Raw genomic sequence first — 20,345 nt, 5'->3', positions numbered from 1 at the left:
ACTACTACATCCAGATCATCCCTTTCCTTTGTGAATACAGAGACAAAATATTCATTTAAAACCCTACCCACATCCTCTGCTTCTACACACAAGTTACCCTGATCATCCCTGATAGGTCCCACCTTTTCCTTAGCTATTCTCTTGTTCTTACTGTACTGTTAAAACATCTTTGGGTTTTCTTTAATCTTACTAGTTGATATTTTTTCATGTCCTCTCTTTGCTTTCCTTATTTCCTTTTTTACGTCAACCTTGTACTTTCTATACTTCTCTAGGCTTTCTGCAGCATTTAGTTTTCTGTGACAGTCATAAGGTTTCTTTTTCTGCTTTATCTTGCCCTGTATACTTCTAGACAACCAGGGGGCTCCAAATTTGGCAGTGCCACCCTTTTTCTTTGAGGGGACGTGTCTGCATTATACCTGTGGAATTGCACTTTTTAGTGCCTCCCACTGGCCACTGATTTCTCCTCAAGCAGTTGTGTCCAGTCCACTTCTGCCAAATCATCTCTTAGTTCTGTAAAATTTGCCTTCCCTCAATTTAAAATGTTTACTCCTGATTTAACTCTGTCCTTTTCCATAATAATGCTAAAACTAACTGAGTTGTGGTCACTATCCCCAATATGGTCACCCACTGTCACTTCATCCACTTACCCATCTTCATTTCCCAGGACTAAATCTAGAATTGCATCCCCTCTTGTTGGGCTTGTCACGTACTGGCTAAAAAAGTTCTCCTGGACATCGATCAAGAATTTTGCACCCTCTGTGCCCCTCACACTGTTTGAATCCCAGTTGATGTTAGGGTAATTGAAGACCCCTACTATTATTGCCCTCTTATTTTGGAACTCAGAAATTTGCCTCCATATTTGTTCTTCTATCTCCCTTTCGCTATTCGGGGGTCTATAGTACACTCCTAGTAGTGTGACTGCCCCTTTTTTATTTCTTAGCTCAACCCATATGGCCTCGATTGATGATCCATTTCGCATATCATCCCTTCTCACAACTGTAATTGATTCTTTAACCAATAATGCTACCCCCCCTCCTTTTTTTATCAGCCACTCTATCCTGCCCAAAAACTCTATATCCAGGGATATTGAGCTGCCAATTATCCCCCTCTTTAAGCCAGGTTTCCATTATAGCTATGATACCATGCTGCCATGTGTCTATCTGTGCCCTTAGCTCATCTGCTTTGTTTGTAATACTCCTTGCAGTGAGGTATATACCCTTTAACCCAGTCAAATTCCTGTGCTGAACACTATTTAACCTTTGCTCCTTTTGCCTTTGAGTCACTAACTACTTCACTAACTGCTTTTCTACTTCCCATTTCCCGGTCTGAATTTGTCCCATCTGTACCTGCCCTTTGGTTCCCATCCCCCTGCCATACTAGTTTAAACCCTCCCCAACAGAACTAGCAAATGCCTCCGCGAGGATATTGGTCCCGGTTCTGCTTGGATACAACCCATCCAGCTTGTACAGGCTCCGCCTTTCCCAGAATCGGTCCCAATGCCTCAGAAATTTAAAGCCCTCCCTTCTACACCATCTCTCAAGCCATGCATTCATCTGGTCTATTCTCCTATTTCTGCTCTCGCTAGCACGTGGCACTGGGAGTAATCCCGAGATTACTACCTTAGAGGTCCTGCTTTTTAATTTATTTCTTAACTCCCTATATTCTGCTTGCAGGACCTCATCCCTTTTTTTAACCAATGGACCACGACCTCTGGCTGTTCACCCTCCCCCTTCAGAATGTCCTGCAGGTGGTGTTGTTCCCATGTGCCTGCTGCCCTTGTCCTTCTAGGTGGTAGAGGTCGCGAGTTTGGGAGGTGCTGTCGAAAAAGCCTTGGCGAGTTGCTGCAATGCATCCTGTGGATGGTACTGCAGCCACGGTGCGCCGGTGGTGAAGGGAGTGAATGATTAGGGTGGTGGATGGAGTGCCAATCAAGCGGGCTGCTTTGTCCTGGATGGTGTCGAGCTTCTCGAGCTTGTTGGAGCTGCACTCATCCAGGCAAGTGGAAAGTATTCCATCACACTCCTGACTTGTGCCTTGTAGATGGTGGAAATGCTTTGGGGAGTCAGGTGGTGAGTCACTCGCCGCAGAATACCCAGCCCCTGACCTGCTCTTGTAGCCACAGTATTTATGGGGGAGGGGTAAAATCTGCTGACACCTCAATGACAATGCCATTCTAACCATTTATTCACAATTCAGATTGAAGCAAATGTTAGACATGAACTGTCGGTGCATCTTCCTTCCTTTTAAGCTTGAACCCCGCTTTTAGAATTTGTGGTAATCTCAAAAATATCAGGTTCAATTTATGTAATCCCTTAAGAATTTTGAATATTTTAATGTCTCCCATAAGCAGTCTCTTCTCCACAGTAAACAATCCCAAGCTCCTGCTCCTCTCCTTGCAGCTGAGATACCTTAGGCTAGATATCAGTTTGGTAGGCCTTATAGGAACATAGGAACAGGAGTAGGCCATTCAGCCCCTCGTGCCTGCTCCGCCATTTGATAAGATCATGGCTGATCTGTGATCTAACTCCATGTACCGGCCTTTGGCCCATATCCCTTAATACCTTTGATTGCCAAAAAGCTATCTATCTCAGATTTAAAATTTAGCAACTGAGCTAGTATCAAGTGCCATTTGCAGAAGAGAGTTCCAAACTTCTACCACCCTTTGTGTGTAGAAATGTTTTCTAATCTCACTCCTGAAAGGTCTGGCTCTAATTTTTAGACTGTGCCCCCTACTCCTAGAATCCCCAACCAGCGGAAATAGTTTCTCTCTATCCACCCTATCCGTTCCCCTTCTCTGACCTACTTCTAGTGCCTTTATATCTTTGCTGTAGTATGATGACCAGAACAGTACACAGTTCTCCAAATGTGGTCGTACAAGTGCCTTATAAAGATTCATCTTCACCTCTGGGATTTGTATTCTATCCCTCCGGTTATAAATCTCGAGAGCCGATTACCTTTCCTTAGTGCTATGACACACTGCACTGATGCTTTCAGTGAGCTGTGTATCAATATCCCTAGATCTCACTCCTGTGTTGTATTCAATAACCTAGAGCCATCTAGTTTATATTCCCACTGTTATTTCCCTTCCCTAGACTCGTTATCTTACATTTTTCCACATTAAATAACATTTGTCACTAAGATTGAAACCATCTGTTCAGCTGCTTCTGCTGCATTCCCTCCTTCTCCTAGCCCACCAAACCAAACTTCCTCCAAGGATACCCCCTGCCCTACCCCTGAGCCCGTGTTTTTCTCTAGCTTCTCTCCTAGCCCCTCCATACCCTCTCTGAGCTCATCCTGTCCTTGAGGCCTACTTCCCACCCTATTGACAATATTCCCACTAAACTACTGACCACCCAATTCCTGACCCCCATGTTAGGTGATATTGCAAATGCTTCCCTCTATTCGGGTACTTGTCCCCCTCCCTTTCAAAACTAACGTCATCACTCCCTCCCCAAAAAACTCATCCTGGACCCCTTTTGTCCCATCTGCAAAGTCCTTGAACGTGTTGTCGCCTCTCAAATCCGTGCCCATCTTTCCTGCAACTCCACGTTTGAATGTATCCAATCAGATTTCCACCCCTGCTACAGCACTGAAACGGCCCAAAAAAATATCACAAATGATGTCCACTGTGACTGTGGTGTACTCTCTCTTCTCATCCTTCTTGACCTCTCTGCAATCTTTAACACGATCGACCACATCATCCTCCTTCAATGTCTCTCCTCTGTTGTCCAGCTCAGTGAGACAGCTCTCGCTGACCATAATTTAGAAGTATATACGTACATAGATACTTGACTGTGTTTAGTTATTTTGTTCACTTTTCTAATCATCTACAAAATTTAGAAATCAGAATGAGACTTTTTTTTTTAAAAGAATACTATTTCTGTGTGCTATTACCCATCTGTACATTGTTAATTGTATGTAGCATATCAATTAAGAGTTAATTGTATTCAGGTGGTGTGTGTCAATTGGGGACTCTCTTATCCTTTTTATACAAGAGCTTATCTAGGGTGTAGTGTGTGTGTGTGTGTGTGTGTGTGTGTGTAAGGAGGAGCTCTGTGAATAAAGGCTTGGTAGCAACTGAAGACCAGGCTCTAGTATTCTATCCTTCATCACTTCGCTATCCAATTTAGAAAATACATGACAGTCTAAATCTCTCTCCATGTGCATCTGTAAAAAAAAAATTCTCTTCGTGACAGTGAAATTATAGAATCCATATTAAGAATTCATTTTCTTATGCTAAATATGTAAACTGTGTACTAGATTACAGCAATTTCAAATTGCAGTAGCATTAAAAGTTTCATATGGAAGGCTATTAATCAAACTTAAAGCTGCTAGGATTCAGGGTAAACCCTGAGAATGGATCCGAATCTAGCTGAAGGATAGGAAATGGGTACTCGTTAGAGGAGTAAACATAGAAACATACATAGAAAATAGGAGCAGGAGTAGGCTATTCGGTCCTTCAAGCCTGCTCCGCCATTCAATATGATCATGGCTGATCCTCTATCTCAATACCATATTCCCGCTCTCTCCCCATGCCCCTTGATGCCTTTTGTATCTAGAAAACTATCTAGCTCCTTCTTAAATATATTCAGTGACTTGGCCTCCACAGCCTTCTGTGGTAGAGAATTCCACAGGTTCACCACCCTGAGTGAAGAAATTGCTCCTCATCTCAGTCCTAAATGTCCTATCCCGTATCCTGAGACTGTGACCCCTCGTTCTGGACCCCTCAGCCATGGGAAACATCCTCCCTGCATCCAGTCTGTCTAGCCCTGTCAGAATTTTATGTTTCAATGAGATCCCCTCTCATTCTTCTAAACTCGAGTAAATACAGACCAAGTCAACCCAATCTCTCCTCATACGACAGTCCTGGAATCAGTCTGGTGAACCTTCGCTGCACTCCCTCTATGGCAAGTATATCCTTTCTTAGGTAAGGAGACCAAAATTGCACACAATACTCCAAGTGTGGTCTCACCAAGGCCCTGTACTACTGCAGTAAGACATCTTTGCTCCTGTACTCAAATCCTCTTGCAATGAAGGCCAACATACCATTTGCCTTCCTAACTGCTTGCTGCACCTGCATGTTTGCTTTCAGTGACTGGTGTACAACGACACCCAACTCCCTTTGTACATCAACATTTCCCAATCCATCACCATTTAAATACTCTGCCTTTCTGTTTTTCCTTCCAAAGTGGATAACTTCACATTTATCCACATTGTACTGCATCTGCCATGTATTTGCCCACTCACCCAACTTGTCTAAATCGCCTTGAAGCCTCTTTGCATCCTCCTCACAACTCACGATCCCACCTAGTTTTGTCATCAACAAACTTGGAAATATTACGTTTGGTTCCCTCATCCAAATCATTGTGAATATATATTGTGGGGCCCAAGCACTGATCCCTGCGGTACCCCACTAATCACCCCCAGTCACGCCGAAAAACACCCATTTATTCCTACTCTCTGTTTCCTATCTGTTAACCAATTTTCAATCCATGCCAGTATATTACCACCAATCCCATGTGCTTTAATTTTGCACACTCACCTCTTATGTGGGACTTTATCAAAGGCCTTCTGAAAATCCAAATAAACCACATCCACTGGTTCTCCCTCATCTATTCTACCAGTTACATCTTCAAAAAACTCCAGTAGGTTTGTCAAACATGATTTCCCTTTCATAAATCCATGTTCACTTTGTCTAATCCCGTTGATATTTTCTAAGTGTCCTGTTATCACATACTTTATAATAGACTCTAGCATTTTCCCTACTACTGATGTTAGGCTAACTGGTCTGTAATTCCCTGTTTTCTCTCTCCCTCCTTTTTTAAATAGTCGGGCTTTATTTGCCACCCTCCAATCTGCAGGAACTGTTCCATAATCTATAGAATTTTGGAAGATGACAACTAATGCATCCACTGTTTCCATGACTACCTCTTTTAGTACTCTGGGATGCAGATTATCAGGCCTTGGGGATTTATCAGCCTTCAGTCCCATTAATTTCTCCAGCACTTCTTTTTACTAATACTAATTTCCTTCTTCTCACTAGTCCCTTGGTTCCCTAACATTTTTGGGAAGTTATTTGTGTCCTCTTCTGTGAAGTCAGAACCAAAGTATTTGTTTAATTGCTCTGCCATTTCCTTGTTCTCAATTATAAATTCTCCCGTATCTGACTGTAAGGGACCTACATTTGTCTTCACTAATCTTTTTCTTTTTACATACTTGTAAAAGCTTTTACAGTCCACTTATGTTCCTTGCAAGTTTACTCTCATTCTCTATTTTTCCCCTCTTAATCAATCTCAGTTCTTTTTTGCTGAATTCTAAACTGCTCCCAATCCTCGGGCTTGCTACTTTTTCTGGCAACTTTATATGACTCCTCTTTGGATCTAATACTATCCTTAATTTCTTTTTTTAGCCATGGTCGGGCCACTTTTCCTTTTGTGTTTTTGTGCCAGAAAGGAATGTATAATTGTTGCAATTCATGCATTCATTCCTTAAAATGTTAGCCATTGCCTATCCACCGTCATGCCTTTTAATGAAGCTTCCCAATCTATCATAGCCAACTCACTCCTCATACCTTCGTAGCTTCCTTTGTTTAGAATTAGGACCCTAGTTTCAGATTGGACGACTACACTTTCCTTCTTAATGACGAATTCTATCATGTTATGGTCACTCTTCCTTAAAGGACCCCGCACAACAAGATTATCAATTAACCCCTTCTCATTGCACAATACCCAATCTAGGATAGCCTGTTCCCTGGTTGGCTCCTCAACGTACTGGTCTAAAAAAAACCATCTCGTACACACTCCAGGAATTCCTCCTCCACAGTATTATTGCTAATTTGGTTTGGCCAGTCTATATGTAGATTAAAGTCGCCCATTATTGCTGTGGTACGCTTGTTACATGCTTCTCTAAATTTCCTGTTTGATGCCATCCCCTACATTACCACTACTGTTTGGAGGCCTATAGACAACTCCCACCAATGTTTTCTGCCCCTTGGTGCTTAACTCCACCCAGACTGATTCTACATCTTGATTTTCTGAGCCAATATCCTTTCTCACTATTGCTTTGATGTCATCCTTTACTAACAATGCCACTCCACCTCCTTTTCTTTTTTGCCTGTCCTTCCTAAAATATCGAATATCCTTGGATATTCAGCTCCCAGCCTTGGTCACCCTGCAGCCATGTCTTTGTAATTGCAATTATATTGTATCCGTTTACATCTATTTGTGCTGCTAATTCGTCCAACTTATTACGAATGCTTTGTGCATTTAGATACAGTGCCTTTAGATTTTAGATCCTTTTAACATTTTTTTGTACTATGGCCCTATTTGTCTTATTACCATTGTTTCTTACCTGGACCCTATTTGTTAGAGTACGTCAGAGTGGGGTGCCCCAGGGCTCGGTATTGGGACTAATACTGCTTCTAATTTACATAAATGTTTTGGATTCAGAAACTCAATACATGCAAAGTGATCAAATTTGGAGGGCAGTGGAACTCGCAAAGGCAGTTCAGAAATTATTGAATGAGTTGGACAAAATATACAAATGGGCAGAACAATGGCGGATGAAATTTAATGCTGACACATGTAAAGTGCTACACATAGGAAGTAAAACAAACGACGCGTAATTCACAATTGGTGTTGCAACAGCTAATAATGCAAGTTGAAAGACACTCAACATTATACATGGATGTGGAACTATATAGGAAAACAGTAGAGTACATGTCAGAGGAGGTACAATGCACTGGTCAGATCGCACCTTGAATACTGTATCCAGTTCTGGTCATTAAGAAACATGCGCTGGAGGCAATGCAAAGAGCCAGAAGGCTAATCCACAGTATCAGGGATCTGAGTTCTAAGGAAAGACTGGGGCTTTTTAGCTTGGAAAGGAGGCATCTGAGGGGTGATCTTTTTGAGGCATATAAAATTGTTACGGGTATAGAAAAAGTTAACTCAGCATATTATTTCAAATTAAACGCAAGAGTAGAACTAGGGGTCACAGGTCCAGACTAGTAAAAGGTCATTTTAGGACAGATATCATGAAATTCTTCTTCACACAAAGAGTGATCAGTGTGTGGAACAAACTTCCAGATACAGCAGTGGAGGCAAAAACCCTACATCTTGATTTTCTGAGCCAATATCCTTTCTCACTTTGATTTCATCCTTTACTAACGCCGCCAGGCAAAAACCCTGGAATCACTTTGGAAAACAATTGGATGCTTCATTGGGGGGGGAATGTTAGGATCTCTCTGGATAGGCCGAATGGCCTTCCTCATCTATAATTATCTTGTGAATGTATTCAGTCATCTTGAAGCAGTGGCCTTGGTCTTTGCTTGTTTTTCAGTTGTCATCTTTTACAGACCTGTGTCAGTTTATTTAGAAGCTGTTCATCAGCTTTTCAAAGTTTCATAGGTTGGCATAAATGAATGATAGAAGAGTCCAAGAACAAGAAACAGAACAGATAAAAGAAAGGTGGTGGAGATTTCTTTTTTAAAATAAAGTTATTGAGAAGGAAGACATCATTGTTTACAGCAAGCATTTTAGTGGGATTAGCATTGTTTATTTTTGTTTGAAGTTAAATTGTGATAAATAGTAAGAAATCTATTTTGTCTACATATTCCCCACCCCCGTCAATGTGAGGGCATCAACAGGTAAGAAATTGAGAGCCTGTATTGTACTTTAAAACACGAACATTGGAGAATGGCCCCTGCAGAAAATGAAACTACTGTAAGTAAAGCAAAGTACCACAATGAGTTTCAGTCCACATTATATTTGATTACATTAGATGACTGAAGAATCAATAGCAATGCTCTAGTCAATAATCACAGCACTATAATCCCCCAAAATACTCAAATGCTCATTCCAAATTTTAATTGTCCCCTCCACTTGTCTCCTTTTTAAGTTTTAAATCATATTTACTTTATTTATTGTTAAAATGGCAAACCAAAATATTAGTGAGTGGCCTAAACATTGAATATCAACATTAACTCTAAACTGGTGTGTAAGCCTGGCATTTTAACATGTCTTTATCTCATGGCAAAACAATCCCCAGTGTGGTACCTGAAACATGCATAACATGTCATTCACTATTGTTCAAATACAACTTGGCTTATAATTGCAGGGAACTGTAAAGAGCACAGTTTAAAGGAAAGGAATGTGTAATGTAATGTTGGAATTCATCACTATACAATAAAACATGGAGCAACACTAACATATAGCTATATTTTAGCAATTACTTATCATTACCATATTAAAACAAACTGTTCTAAAAAGTTGTTATAGCTTTAACAGTTTATTGTAGATGCCACTTTTACTTGACATGATCGTCAAAGATAATCCATCACTTACAAATTATTGAGATATCTATATTTTAAAAAAAGCACTCAAAGCTACAATAACTTAACCCTTTTGAGAATTTTTATAGGATTTTTGCACATTGGCATATATGTAACATGGTTTAAGTATCAATTTATTCAGAGAATACTGAAGATTTTATTCAAGTTGTGCTGTGTTGTTTATTATAGCACATTATAAAAAGTGACTATTTTGAAAGCTGCTAATGAAGATTTAGTACAGAAAAGGTTACATACAATGTGGACCAACAACTTTACTGCTCATTAAATATACCATATAGATATTAGATATACCAAATAGTATAGATATATTCATATAACCATACTGTGCATCATGCTACAAGGTCATAAATCTTTTCGATAAAATAATGACAGCAGAATGGAGAATTATATTTAATTAAGTAAATGGGAGAATGTGTTTAGATGGATGGTAAAGACTATTTGTCTGGAAAATAAAATGACCTCTTTATGGGTTACTACAAATCAAATATTAAGACCTTGTGTTCCTCTTCAGCTGGACACAAGGTTCATCTGTATTTGCCTTATCGTGATTAATATTGCCAATTTGCAGAAGGTCGATAACACAGGAGCAGTGATATTAACTTGACAATGTCATCATGACAGACATGTTATCCTGTTCCTCAAAACTGACAACTCTACATAACTGAACTCATCACTATTTGGATTGAATTCAAACATACAATATGTTGTAGTTTTGAAGCAAGAATCCATTCCTCACTGACCACCTTCTTGTAACAGATAAATCAGTTTTTCCTGATGTTTTTCTAATTAAATTAGGTATTTCAATTTTCATGTAGCCACATGTGGGCAAGCTTAATGAGAAACACATTGAAGGACAAAGAAAAAAATAATTTTTAAAAATTTGAAATTCTTACTTAAACCTCCTTGCAGCAAATTAATCAAATGTTCGACGTGGAATCAATGCTAATCCATTACACAATATGAGGTTTCAATTCAGCTAATCAACTTTAAATATAAATGAAAAAGATTTGACATTCTGCTTGCTTTGTATAAAATATTACAGACATAGCCCTCAGCAGTCCAATAAAAAATAAATCATTGACACAGCAGGATTCCTACCTGAATTCTTCAGTTGGATACATGGCCTAATATAAAGGGTAAATCCTTTTGAAGAATCAAAAAAAACAACCAATCAGCATAAATACCTGTCTGCAACATTTAGAAGTGACTGTGCCATAAATATGGATATAAAGCATTTAGAAAGTCAATATGATGCTTTTCTGTAAAGCACATAAGTGCCTGCAGTCTTTGTGCCAGGATGCTGCACATTATGACCAGCTTGTAAGGAGTAGTGCTCTGAACCATGTGACCATTCGAGCAAGTTTCATTAATGTGACAGCTGTTCATTCACTGAAAGAATCTTTAATGAATTCCTCCGTGTTTATCGTCCATTTTATAATTCACAAATTTAAAATGGTAGCTGGTGACAGGTTAAACAATAGATTATCCTAAGCACTTACTTGAACTATTTCACACAGCATTGCAGAAGACAGATATTTTGCAGCATTATGCTGCATTGGAATGATTACCTACTCCGCAGGGAAAGAGCTGGGAAATGGATTATGTGTGTAGCCCTAGTTGAAGAGCTAGCACAGGCAGGAGAGGCAAATGGTGTCCTTCGCTGCTGTAATTTCTATGATTCCTTGTTTTAGCATCTATAAACAAATCAATGTTGACATTTTTTACAGCATTTAGCCAGGTTCAGAATTTTACATAATAGACAATTCAGATTTGGGGAAAGGGAAAGTCTTTGAAATGATCTTGTGCGATCTAGTGCAAGAATATTTGTAAATACATAACTTGTTAAAAAGAGAATCATTATGGATTCCAGAAAGGAAGGTCCTATTTAAATAAGCTGTTGGAGCTTTTCAAACACATTCACGACATGGTTGACAGGGGAAATGCAGTTGATATTATACACTTTGATTTTCAGAATGTTTTGGACAATGGTAATTAATTAATGAAGTACATTACGGAATGGAAAGTGAAGTAGGAATGGAAAGTGAAGTATATCCCTGGATTAAAAAAACAATGGCTTAAAAACAGGTGTGTTTGTCTTTATAAACACTCACTCTATTATTTGCAGGAAGTCCTCAGTTGATACAAATGTTACAATCACAGCATGGCTTTTGCTCCAAATGAAAACATCTAGTTCCCCCCTAGCGTCTGGATGAATACACTGCAACCAGTCATTCATTTTTTTGTTACTCCATTATCAGGATGTGGGTGCCGCTGGCAAGGCTGGAATTTATTACCCATTCCTAGTTGCCCTCGAGAAGGTGGTGGTGGGTCGTCTTCTTGAACCACTGCAGTCCGCGTGATGAAGGTGCTCCCACAAAGCTGTTAGGTAAAGAGGTCCAAGATTCTGACCCAGTGACAATGAAGGAATGGTGATGCATGTCCAAATCAGGATAGTGAGAGACTTTTTTGGTGGCGATAGTGTTCCCACGCACCTGCTGCCCTTGACCTTCTAGGTGATGGAGGGCGCGGGTTTGGGAGGTGCTGCCTAAGATGACTTGGCAACTTGCTGCAGTGCATCCTGTAGATAGTGCACACTCCAGCCATGGATGTTTATGCTAGTGGATGAAGTGCCGATCAAATGGACTGCTTTGTCGTGGATAGTATTGAGCATCTTGAGTGTTGTTGCAGCTGCACCCATCAAGCAAGTGGAAAGTATTCCATCATACTCTTAACGTGTGCCTTTTTGGTGGAGACGCTTGGAGAGTAAAGAAACGAGCTACTCGCCACAGAATACCCAGCGCCTGACCTCGTCTAGTAGCTACGGCATTTATGTGGCTGGTCCAGTTGAGTTTCTGGTCAATGGTGACCCTCAGGATGTTGAGGACTCCATTGAATGTCATGGGAAAGTAGTTAGGCTCTCTTGTTGGAGATGATCATTGCCTGGCACTAGTGCGGCACGAATATTACTTACCACATATAGGAACAGGAGTAGGCCATTCAGCCCCTCGTGCCTGCTCCGCCATTTGATAAGATCATGGCTGATCTGTGATCTAACTCCATATACCGGCCTTTGGCCCATATCCCTTAATACCTTTGGTTGCCAAAAAGCTATCTATCTCAGATTTAAATTTAGCAACTGAGCTAGTATCAATTACAGTTTGCGGAAGAGAGTTCCAAACTTCTACCACCCTTTGTGTGTAGAAATGTTTTTTAATCTCACTTCTGTAAGGTCTGGCTCTAATTTTTAGACTGTGCCCCCTACTCCTAGAATCCCCAACCAGCAGAAATAGTTTCTCTCTATCCACCCTATCTGTTCCCCTTAATATCTTATAAACTTCGATCAGATCACCCCTTAACCTTTGAAACTCCAGAGAATACAACCCCAATTTGTGTAATCTCTCCTCGTAACTTAATCCTTGAAGTCCGGGTATCATTCTAGTAAACCTACGCTGCACTGCCTCCAAGGCCAATATGTCCTTCCGAAGGTACGGTGCCCAGAACTGCTCACAGGTGCGGTCTAACTAGGGTTTTGTATAGCTGCAGCATAACTTCTGCCCCCTTGTACTCCAGTCCTCTAGATATAAAGGCCAGCATTCCATTAGCCTTATCAGCCCAAGCCTGGATATTGTCCAGGTCTTGCTGCATGTGGGCATGGATTGCTTCACTATCTGAGGAATTGCAAAGGGAGATGAACGCTCCAATCATCAGCGAACAGCCCCTTTTCTGATATGATGGAGGGAAGGTCATTGATGAAGCAGGTGAAGATAGTTGGGCCAATGACACTGCTGTATGGAACTCCTTCAACGATATCCTGGGGCTGAACTATGTGGCCTCCAACAAACACAACCATCTAAATTTGCACCAGGTGTGACTCCAGCCACTGGAGAATTTTCCCCCAATACCCAATGATTTCAGTTTTATTAGGACTCCTTAAGAAACATAAAAAATAGGAGCAGGAGTAGGCCATAAGGCCCCTCAAGTCTGCTCCACTGTTCAATAAGATCATGGCTGATGTTCGACCTCAACTCCACTTTTCCACCCGATCCCCATATCCCTTGATTCCCCTAGGGTCTAAAAATCTATCCATCTCAGCCTTGAACATATTCAACAACTCAGCATCCACAGTCCTCTGGGGTAGAGAATGCCAAAGATTCACAACCCTCCGAGTGAAGAAATTCCTCCTCATCTCAGTCCTAAATGGCCGACCCCTTATCCTGAGACTATGCCCCCTAGTTCTAGACTCTCCAGCCAGGGGAAACAGCCTCTCAGCATCTACCTTGTCAAGTCCCTTCACAATCTTGCCTGTTTCAATGAGATCACCTCTCATTCTTCTAAACTCCAGAGAGTATAGGCCCATTCTACTCAATGGTGTCACACTCAATCAAATGCAGCCTTGAAGTCAAGAGCAGTCACTCCCACCTCAGCTCGTGTCCATGTTTGACCAAGGCTGTAATGAGGTCTGGAGCAGAGTGGTCCAAGTGGAACCCAAACTGAGCATCGGTGGGCAGGTTATTGGTGAGTAAGTGCTATTTGATAGTAGTGTTGACAACTCCATCCATCAGTTTGCTGATGATTAGGAGTAGGTTGATTGGGTGATAATTGGCCGGGTTGGATTTGTCCTGCATTTTGTGGATAGGACATATTTGAGCAATTTTCCACATTGTCGGGTAAATGCCAGTCTTGTAGCTGTCCTGGAACAGATTAGCTAGGCAGCTAGTTCTGGAGCACAGGCCTTCAGCACTACAGCCGGTATACTGTCAGGGCCTGTAGGCTTTGCTCTGTCCAGTGCATTCAACCGCTTCTTGGTGTTACATGGAGTAACTAGCTGAAGACTGGCATCTGTGATGGTGGGCACCTCAGAAGGTGGACGAGAAGGATCATCTATTTGTCACTTCTGGCTGAAGATGGTTGCATATGCTTCAGCCTTGTCTTTTGCACTACGTTCTGGGCTCCGCTATTGTTGAGGATGGGATGTTCATGGAGCCTCCTCCTCCCATTAATTGCTTAATTGTCTACCATTCGCGACTGGATGTGACAGGATTGCAGAGCTTTAAGACATACCATGCAACCTGTTAAACAACATGGTCCTTCAGGTACAATTGGGGAACTTCTGCTCCTGAAAGGGAGATTGCATCCAGATCTGTGTGTTGTGACATGTAGTCAGCAGGATGATCAGATGCAGGGTACCAATTAGCAATTACATCATAAGACTGTACTTTCAGTAACTGGTGGTGGATTCTAGAAGGTTAGCATCTGGCTTGGAGAATAAGGGGATCAGAGGTTCGTGGTCTGTAAACACTAGCAACCATAGATGTACATAAGAATCGCTGCACAACCCATAGAATTGCCAGCGCTTAACGCTCAATCTGGCCAGAGTGTTGGTCTGTAGAACTGAGTGAATGATGGAAAGGGCATTGATGAAGGAGCTGATGGTTGGACCAAAAACACCATCTTGAGGCACTCCTACAGCAATGTCCTGGGACTGCAACAATTGGCATACAGTTTCTAGTATTTACCATAGTTCCCTTTTGAAGGGGTAGGTTGTTTTCTTACTGCCATACAAATCAGATGGATGAGTAACGCCACCAATTAAAATGGATAGGAACGGGTTACTGTAATATCACATCTCAATTCCAAATCTCAAAACAGTACCTCCCTCCCATCTGCAACAATCTTCTTTTTATATTCTCCATGCCTGTTGCTGGTCAGAAAATAAATTGCTAACTAAATGCCAGTTAAGAAAAAAAATCCAAAACGTATCTGTACTGATACTGGAAACTTTCTAAAAAGATATGTAGAAGTCACTGTTGGCAACACTTCAATACCAGGACTCTAGGCTGAGTCAGATGCTTGAAAAATACACCCACGCTCCACACAGCTCACTGATCGTTGATTCTCTTTGTTTTAAGTCTTCATGTAATAACAGCAATATTCAGGTTGAGATTTCAGGAACTAGTGTATTCATTATAAAAACTGCTTTCAGTGAGGTATGGGAAAAGTCATGCTCTATCTGAAGGTGAAACATGCAGACTACATTTCACATCCAATAGTTTATGAAATTTTAATGGATTAGATGTAACATTGTGACATTACGCAATGTTATCCTATTCTCCATGTGTGTTAGGAAGTATTCATAGTAATATCTCAATATAATGCATATCTCATTATATATTTGAGTAAAGCAGTCTGGAAATCGTGGTTTATTGTATGAACAATAAAGTAATGATTTATGAGGCATGCTGGAAATTAGTCAGATTTCTGTAGCACTGTCACATCAATATTATTGAGGATTTTTTTTTGAGGGTCAGCATGAGTATCATGTTCAGATATAACATTCTAAACTTCAAAACAAGATTAGTTTGATAACATGCAAAAGCATTCTGCAGAGTTTGAAGAAGTGGCTTGAACGTCCTCTTAACTACCTTTGTCTGTGAAACACCTTGTGATTTTTTTTTAAGATGCTAAATAAATGCACTATGTTATTACTGTACTTGATGTACCACTTCTCTTTACATTTATAAAACACACCTGTATCTGCACTGAAATACTTAATCTGTATTTACTATTACAGCATATCTAATCTAACAGTAAAAAGACAACTAGTCAGAGACTCACAAATAATAGTGTACATACTGCTGGATGAGGGTCAAACCCATAATATTGATGCACAGCAATGTTTCCACAGATTTAATTTAGACATTCTCATTTACAAATTTCCCAGTCATATAGCAGCTTTTTTGTACTCACGACGATCAAGGGTATCAGTGCAGAGCAATAAAACATGTTTTGCACTCATGTCACGGTCAGTATCGATAATATCCCAGGTCAGGAATAGTGCATTTAAATGCAGGGCAAATATATACTGCTTTAAAAGGGCCAATTTCAACAGCTGAAACAGTTTGACTGGGGGCTAATACTCAAAATTTTTACTTAAGGATAAATGAAATACCTTTAAATAACAGACTACCAAGGATATATATGAGTATACACACCAAGGACGAGTAAGCGCAGACTTAAACAAATGTGACCACCCCCCCTCCCAAAAAGATTAAGAAACCAAAGAACTAAAGGTGCCATTAAAAAACATGCACAATATTCAAATTTATTATCTAATCCTCTTGATACATATCACAATAAAATTAACTTTGTCAATAACACCTTCAATATTGACACTTTAAACCTCTTTCTGACTTCACGCCGCGTTTTGTTATTTCTGTGGATTACTTTCAACCATCAGAGTTCCATCACCAGGAAATCTGCCCCCAGCCCTCTATTCTTGGGTATGGATTCAGGGAATGGACCTCTGTACTAAATATTGCAGTCCTCCTAGCCACGGCCTTCTCCACAGTGACAACAGCTTCCTGCCTGTTCAGTGAAATGTGTCTTTCTGGTTTTTATGATGGTCAATTTCTGATCACCTTTATATATTCATGTAGATACCACTTGGTGATTTATGGGGGTCAAATGTTTCATTTGCTGCATTAAAATGTAAAACTCTGATTGCTGCAGGTTTGCGGATTGGGTGTCTTAATTTCATTAGTACATTCAAATGCCATATATTGGAATTTACAATGTTTCTACATTTCTACATGGTGATAAGGCAGCACTAAGTGCTCTGATTTAAGTGCCTTAATCTCCTCAAATCAGGAGATTGGTCCTACAACTTTGATGGAGCATATCCTTGCCATACTTGAGTATCTCATTTCAGTATTTATTTTGGATTATAATCAATTTGCTAAAAGAGCTGGCACTTCATGAGCATTTGTGCGATTTTTCCAAAATGCACACAACTCAGCTGAAAATACTAAAGATAAGAAAGACTATTTCTTCTGCATCCCAAGATGCAATTGTTTTCATGAAAAAAAGAATGAATTTTCACTCCCTGGAAGTGTGCTAAGAAAAATTACTACTTTAGGAATTTGGGGATAACATTATTTGTTTATGATTTCATTAAGAAACACAATTCAATGCCTTATAATAATTATTACAGGCATTAAAAGATGAGGTTTATATGCTAACAGAAGAAGAGAATCCTCTCAGGAGAAGGGAAAAATCTGCAAAGTTCTCTGCAGTCCTATTTCATAGTTAAATATATTTTTTGGCTGATAAAGGCAACTTAATGACACAACGACATACATATTTGCTAGCTCAACAAACACCTTGAAGGACAGCGAGATGCTGGCACCATCTTTGGTCTAAGGTTTACATTTTATCTATTAATTTTAAAAAGTTATAGATTTCACATATTAGGAGCTATGAAATCTGTAAGCAATAAAAAATGTTCTTTTGAATGTCATCTGTTGTGAAGATATTTACACACTGCAACACTTCAGTTTCAGGAATGCAAGGTTTCCACACTGTGTACTTTGTTCAAGATTAGATAGAACTCCGAGCAAAAAGCGGAGCGAACAAATTTAGCATTCAAAATCCAAAGTTAATAGTTTTATCTTGCTAATAGGAAGAACTATTATTAAAAAATGGGTAAGCCTCATGAAACTTCTACCTATATAGTGGAGGGAGTTAGGATAGTTTTTGCAATGCCTATAGAACACTGCGGCCCTGAATTTCCACCCAGTGCTGCATTTGGGCCAGTGAGTGATGAAATGCGCTTGCCAGTGGTCTGCCAGAGCTGTTTGCACGAGAGTTCCATGGATTAGCTCATTTGCCTATGCACTGGAGGAGTCATTAGCATAAATCTCAAGTAAAACGGGTGTAATGTGCTGGGGGTGTTTGGAAATTAGACAACAGCCTTTAAAAGGCCATAGGGAATGCCATAACTACATCTGAGGAGCCCTCAGAGTGGGTGGATGGTGGGTTCAAAAATTCCTGGTAGTCTCAGACTCGCAGAAGCAAGTCCAATTTTGTAGAGGCAGAATGAAAAAATGAACACTCAAAAAAGTTCCCAGATGCAGTTTTCGCAACTCAAACTCTACACTCTTCAGTCCGAGAAACTGCTCACTTTCGCCAATCTCAGCTGATCCTGGCAACAGCTACACCTTATATCTCTCATTCTAACTTACCCCGAGTGCATGGAGTGTAAAATCAGGAGATATGAGGCTATAGTGGCACCAGCCTATATTATAATTAGCTCAGTCGGGAATCAGCAGCTGGATTCGGAGATGAGCCAAACTGCATTAGGAAACACCAGGAAGCCAAATTTTGGGGCAAAAGTTGCTTCTACCTCATTTAACTGGGCAAAACAAAAAAATGACCTGATTTTGCACAGAAAAAAATGAAAACAGCTTGGAAATTTTGGACATCTTTAATTGCTGTTCAAATAGTGTTGAACATGCCACTAACCAGTATGCAAAGTTACGCAATAATGGTAATATCTTTGAACGTAGACTATGAACAAAGTAGCTATTTGGCAGTGGACTCTGATTCCACCTTTAAAAGTATTGAAAACGATATGATATTCACAAAGACATTGCTGCACAGAGACCAAACTGTATGATGTTTTTGAAGAATTTATAAAGACTTCAGTCCACTCCCTATGGCTGTGGAGAATGTCACCAAGAATGTTATTTACACCCAGAATTTCTGCCTTCAAAAGCCAGAAATTTCTGGTGTGACTATTATGTTAATAAAGAAACAGTATTTTTAAACAAAGGATAAGTTGTGTCTTCTGATTATATTTCTTTTAACCAAACCAAACTAAGACAGTTAACTTGACATAAGACAAACGGTATCGTGTATTATGATTGAATAATGTGGAACAGAACATTGCATCAGTTACCAAACTCAACTGTTATGTTTGGTGCACAGGATTGTAAAAGATTAAAGAATTCATGACTTAACATTTAAAAGATTATGACATTTGCTGATCAAACAAAATTTGATCATATATTCAGGTATGTGCTAAAACAAACAATTGCATAGTTTGAACATCTGAAGCTGTGTGTCTAAGTATTTCATTTCTCAAACATCAAGACAACTCTATTTCAATGGTGATTCAGTGTGGATATTTTCTAACTCAATTGTTTTGAACGAGTGAACATCAATAGTACATTGTACAATATATCAAACGTTGAAGTTTTCTGTAACCCACCATCAAAAATAACTTGGCAATACTGGAAGTTTCACTTCACAAAACCAACTTTCCTTGGGATCTTGCAACATGGCTCATCACAGCACAGTAATGACCAATGAAAACACAACTCCTGTTACATATTCATTAATGACAACAGTAAGCAAACATGCTGCTCAAGGTGACAACATTTCATGTCTAGAAATACTACACATTAACTCTCAAACTTAAAAGGGAAAATAACTCCCAAGAGTGAAGGAAGTCACTGATTATGTGGTTAGCAAATTTCTTTTAGGGGATCACATTATTTCCAAGTTTTAAAAAAAATTCTCATTTACATGGCTCTGCCATTTATACACTGAAGTAAGGTAGGCAGGGGATCGTGTTGAGAACATCTGTTCAACAACATGGGAATGTGTTTATTGTCCATTATAGACCTATAGGGGTTAGGTTCTGTTTATTTTCAAGTTCTGCCAAGATTTGTTGAAAACTTTGTGGGTGGGACAGGGAAGAGAAGACCTTTAAATCAGTGTGTAATGAGACTGTAAACAGATATCTCCATACTGTGGGTTGGACACATTGAAGGGAATGCCCCTGTTACACACCACTGCTGTAAACAGAAGTTTATGGAGCTCCATGAATAAGGGACCTGAACATGGAAATAAGCCCTGGGAGGAACACAATCAGTAAGAGTACTTGCCCTCCCATTAAAGAATGTAATCCAACCTTGGGTTTCACATCACAAACATAAAGCACTTGATCTTTGTTATTAGGTTATTATGCCATCATATGAATTCCACAACTGTATTATTGTTTTGTAATTAATTGAGATTTACATTATTCTCTAGATATTATATTTAATAAATTGCTGCTAACAACAAACATTTGAAATGCCAAGCACTGCAACCAAGAAATCTTGTTCCCTGATATTTTGAAACCATAAATCGATACAAGTCTCCCTACTAA

General features: G+C 39.8%; 1 protein-coding gene across 4 annotated transcripts in view; it reads right to left on the bottom strand.

Moving 5' to 3' along the window:
- LOC137326565 (ena/VASP-like protein) overlaps positions 1-20,345 on the bottom strand; it is a 239,954-nt gene that overhangs the window by 186,001 nt on the left and 33,608 nt on the right. For 3 of the 4 annotated variants that reach the window (XM_067991786.1, XM_067991790.1, XM_067991792.1), the window contains exon 1: positions 10,451-10,495. The exons of the other annotated variant lie outside the window; for it this stretch is intronic. In XM_067991786.1, coding sequence (XP_067847887.1) covers positions 10,451-10,473 — 23 coding nt within the window. In that variant the 5' untranslated portion in view covers positions 10,474-10,495. Of the gene's footprint in view, positions 1-10,450; positions 10,496-20,345 lie in introns of those variants that run through there. 4 annotated transcript variants of the gene reach the window in all.

The sequence above is a fragment of the Heptranchias perlo genome, chromosome 10 (assembly GCF_035084215.1).
Source record: "Heptranchias perlo isolate sHepPer1 chromosome 10, sHepPer1.hap1, whole genome shotgun sequence".
Taxonomy (NCBI): domain Eukaryota; kingdom Metazoa; phylum Chordata; class Chondrichthyes; order Hexanchiformes; family Hexanchidae; genus Heptranchias; species Heptranchias perlo.
The sequence above is the reverse complement of the archived record's forward strand: the minus strand, read 5'-3'. Positions and strand labels throughout refer to the sequence as shown.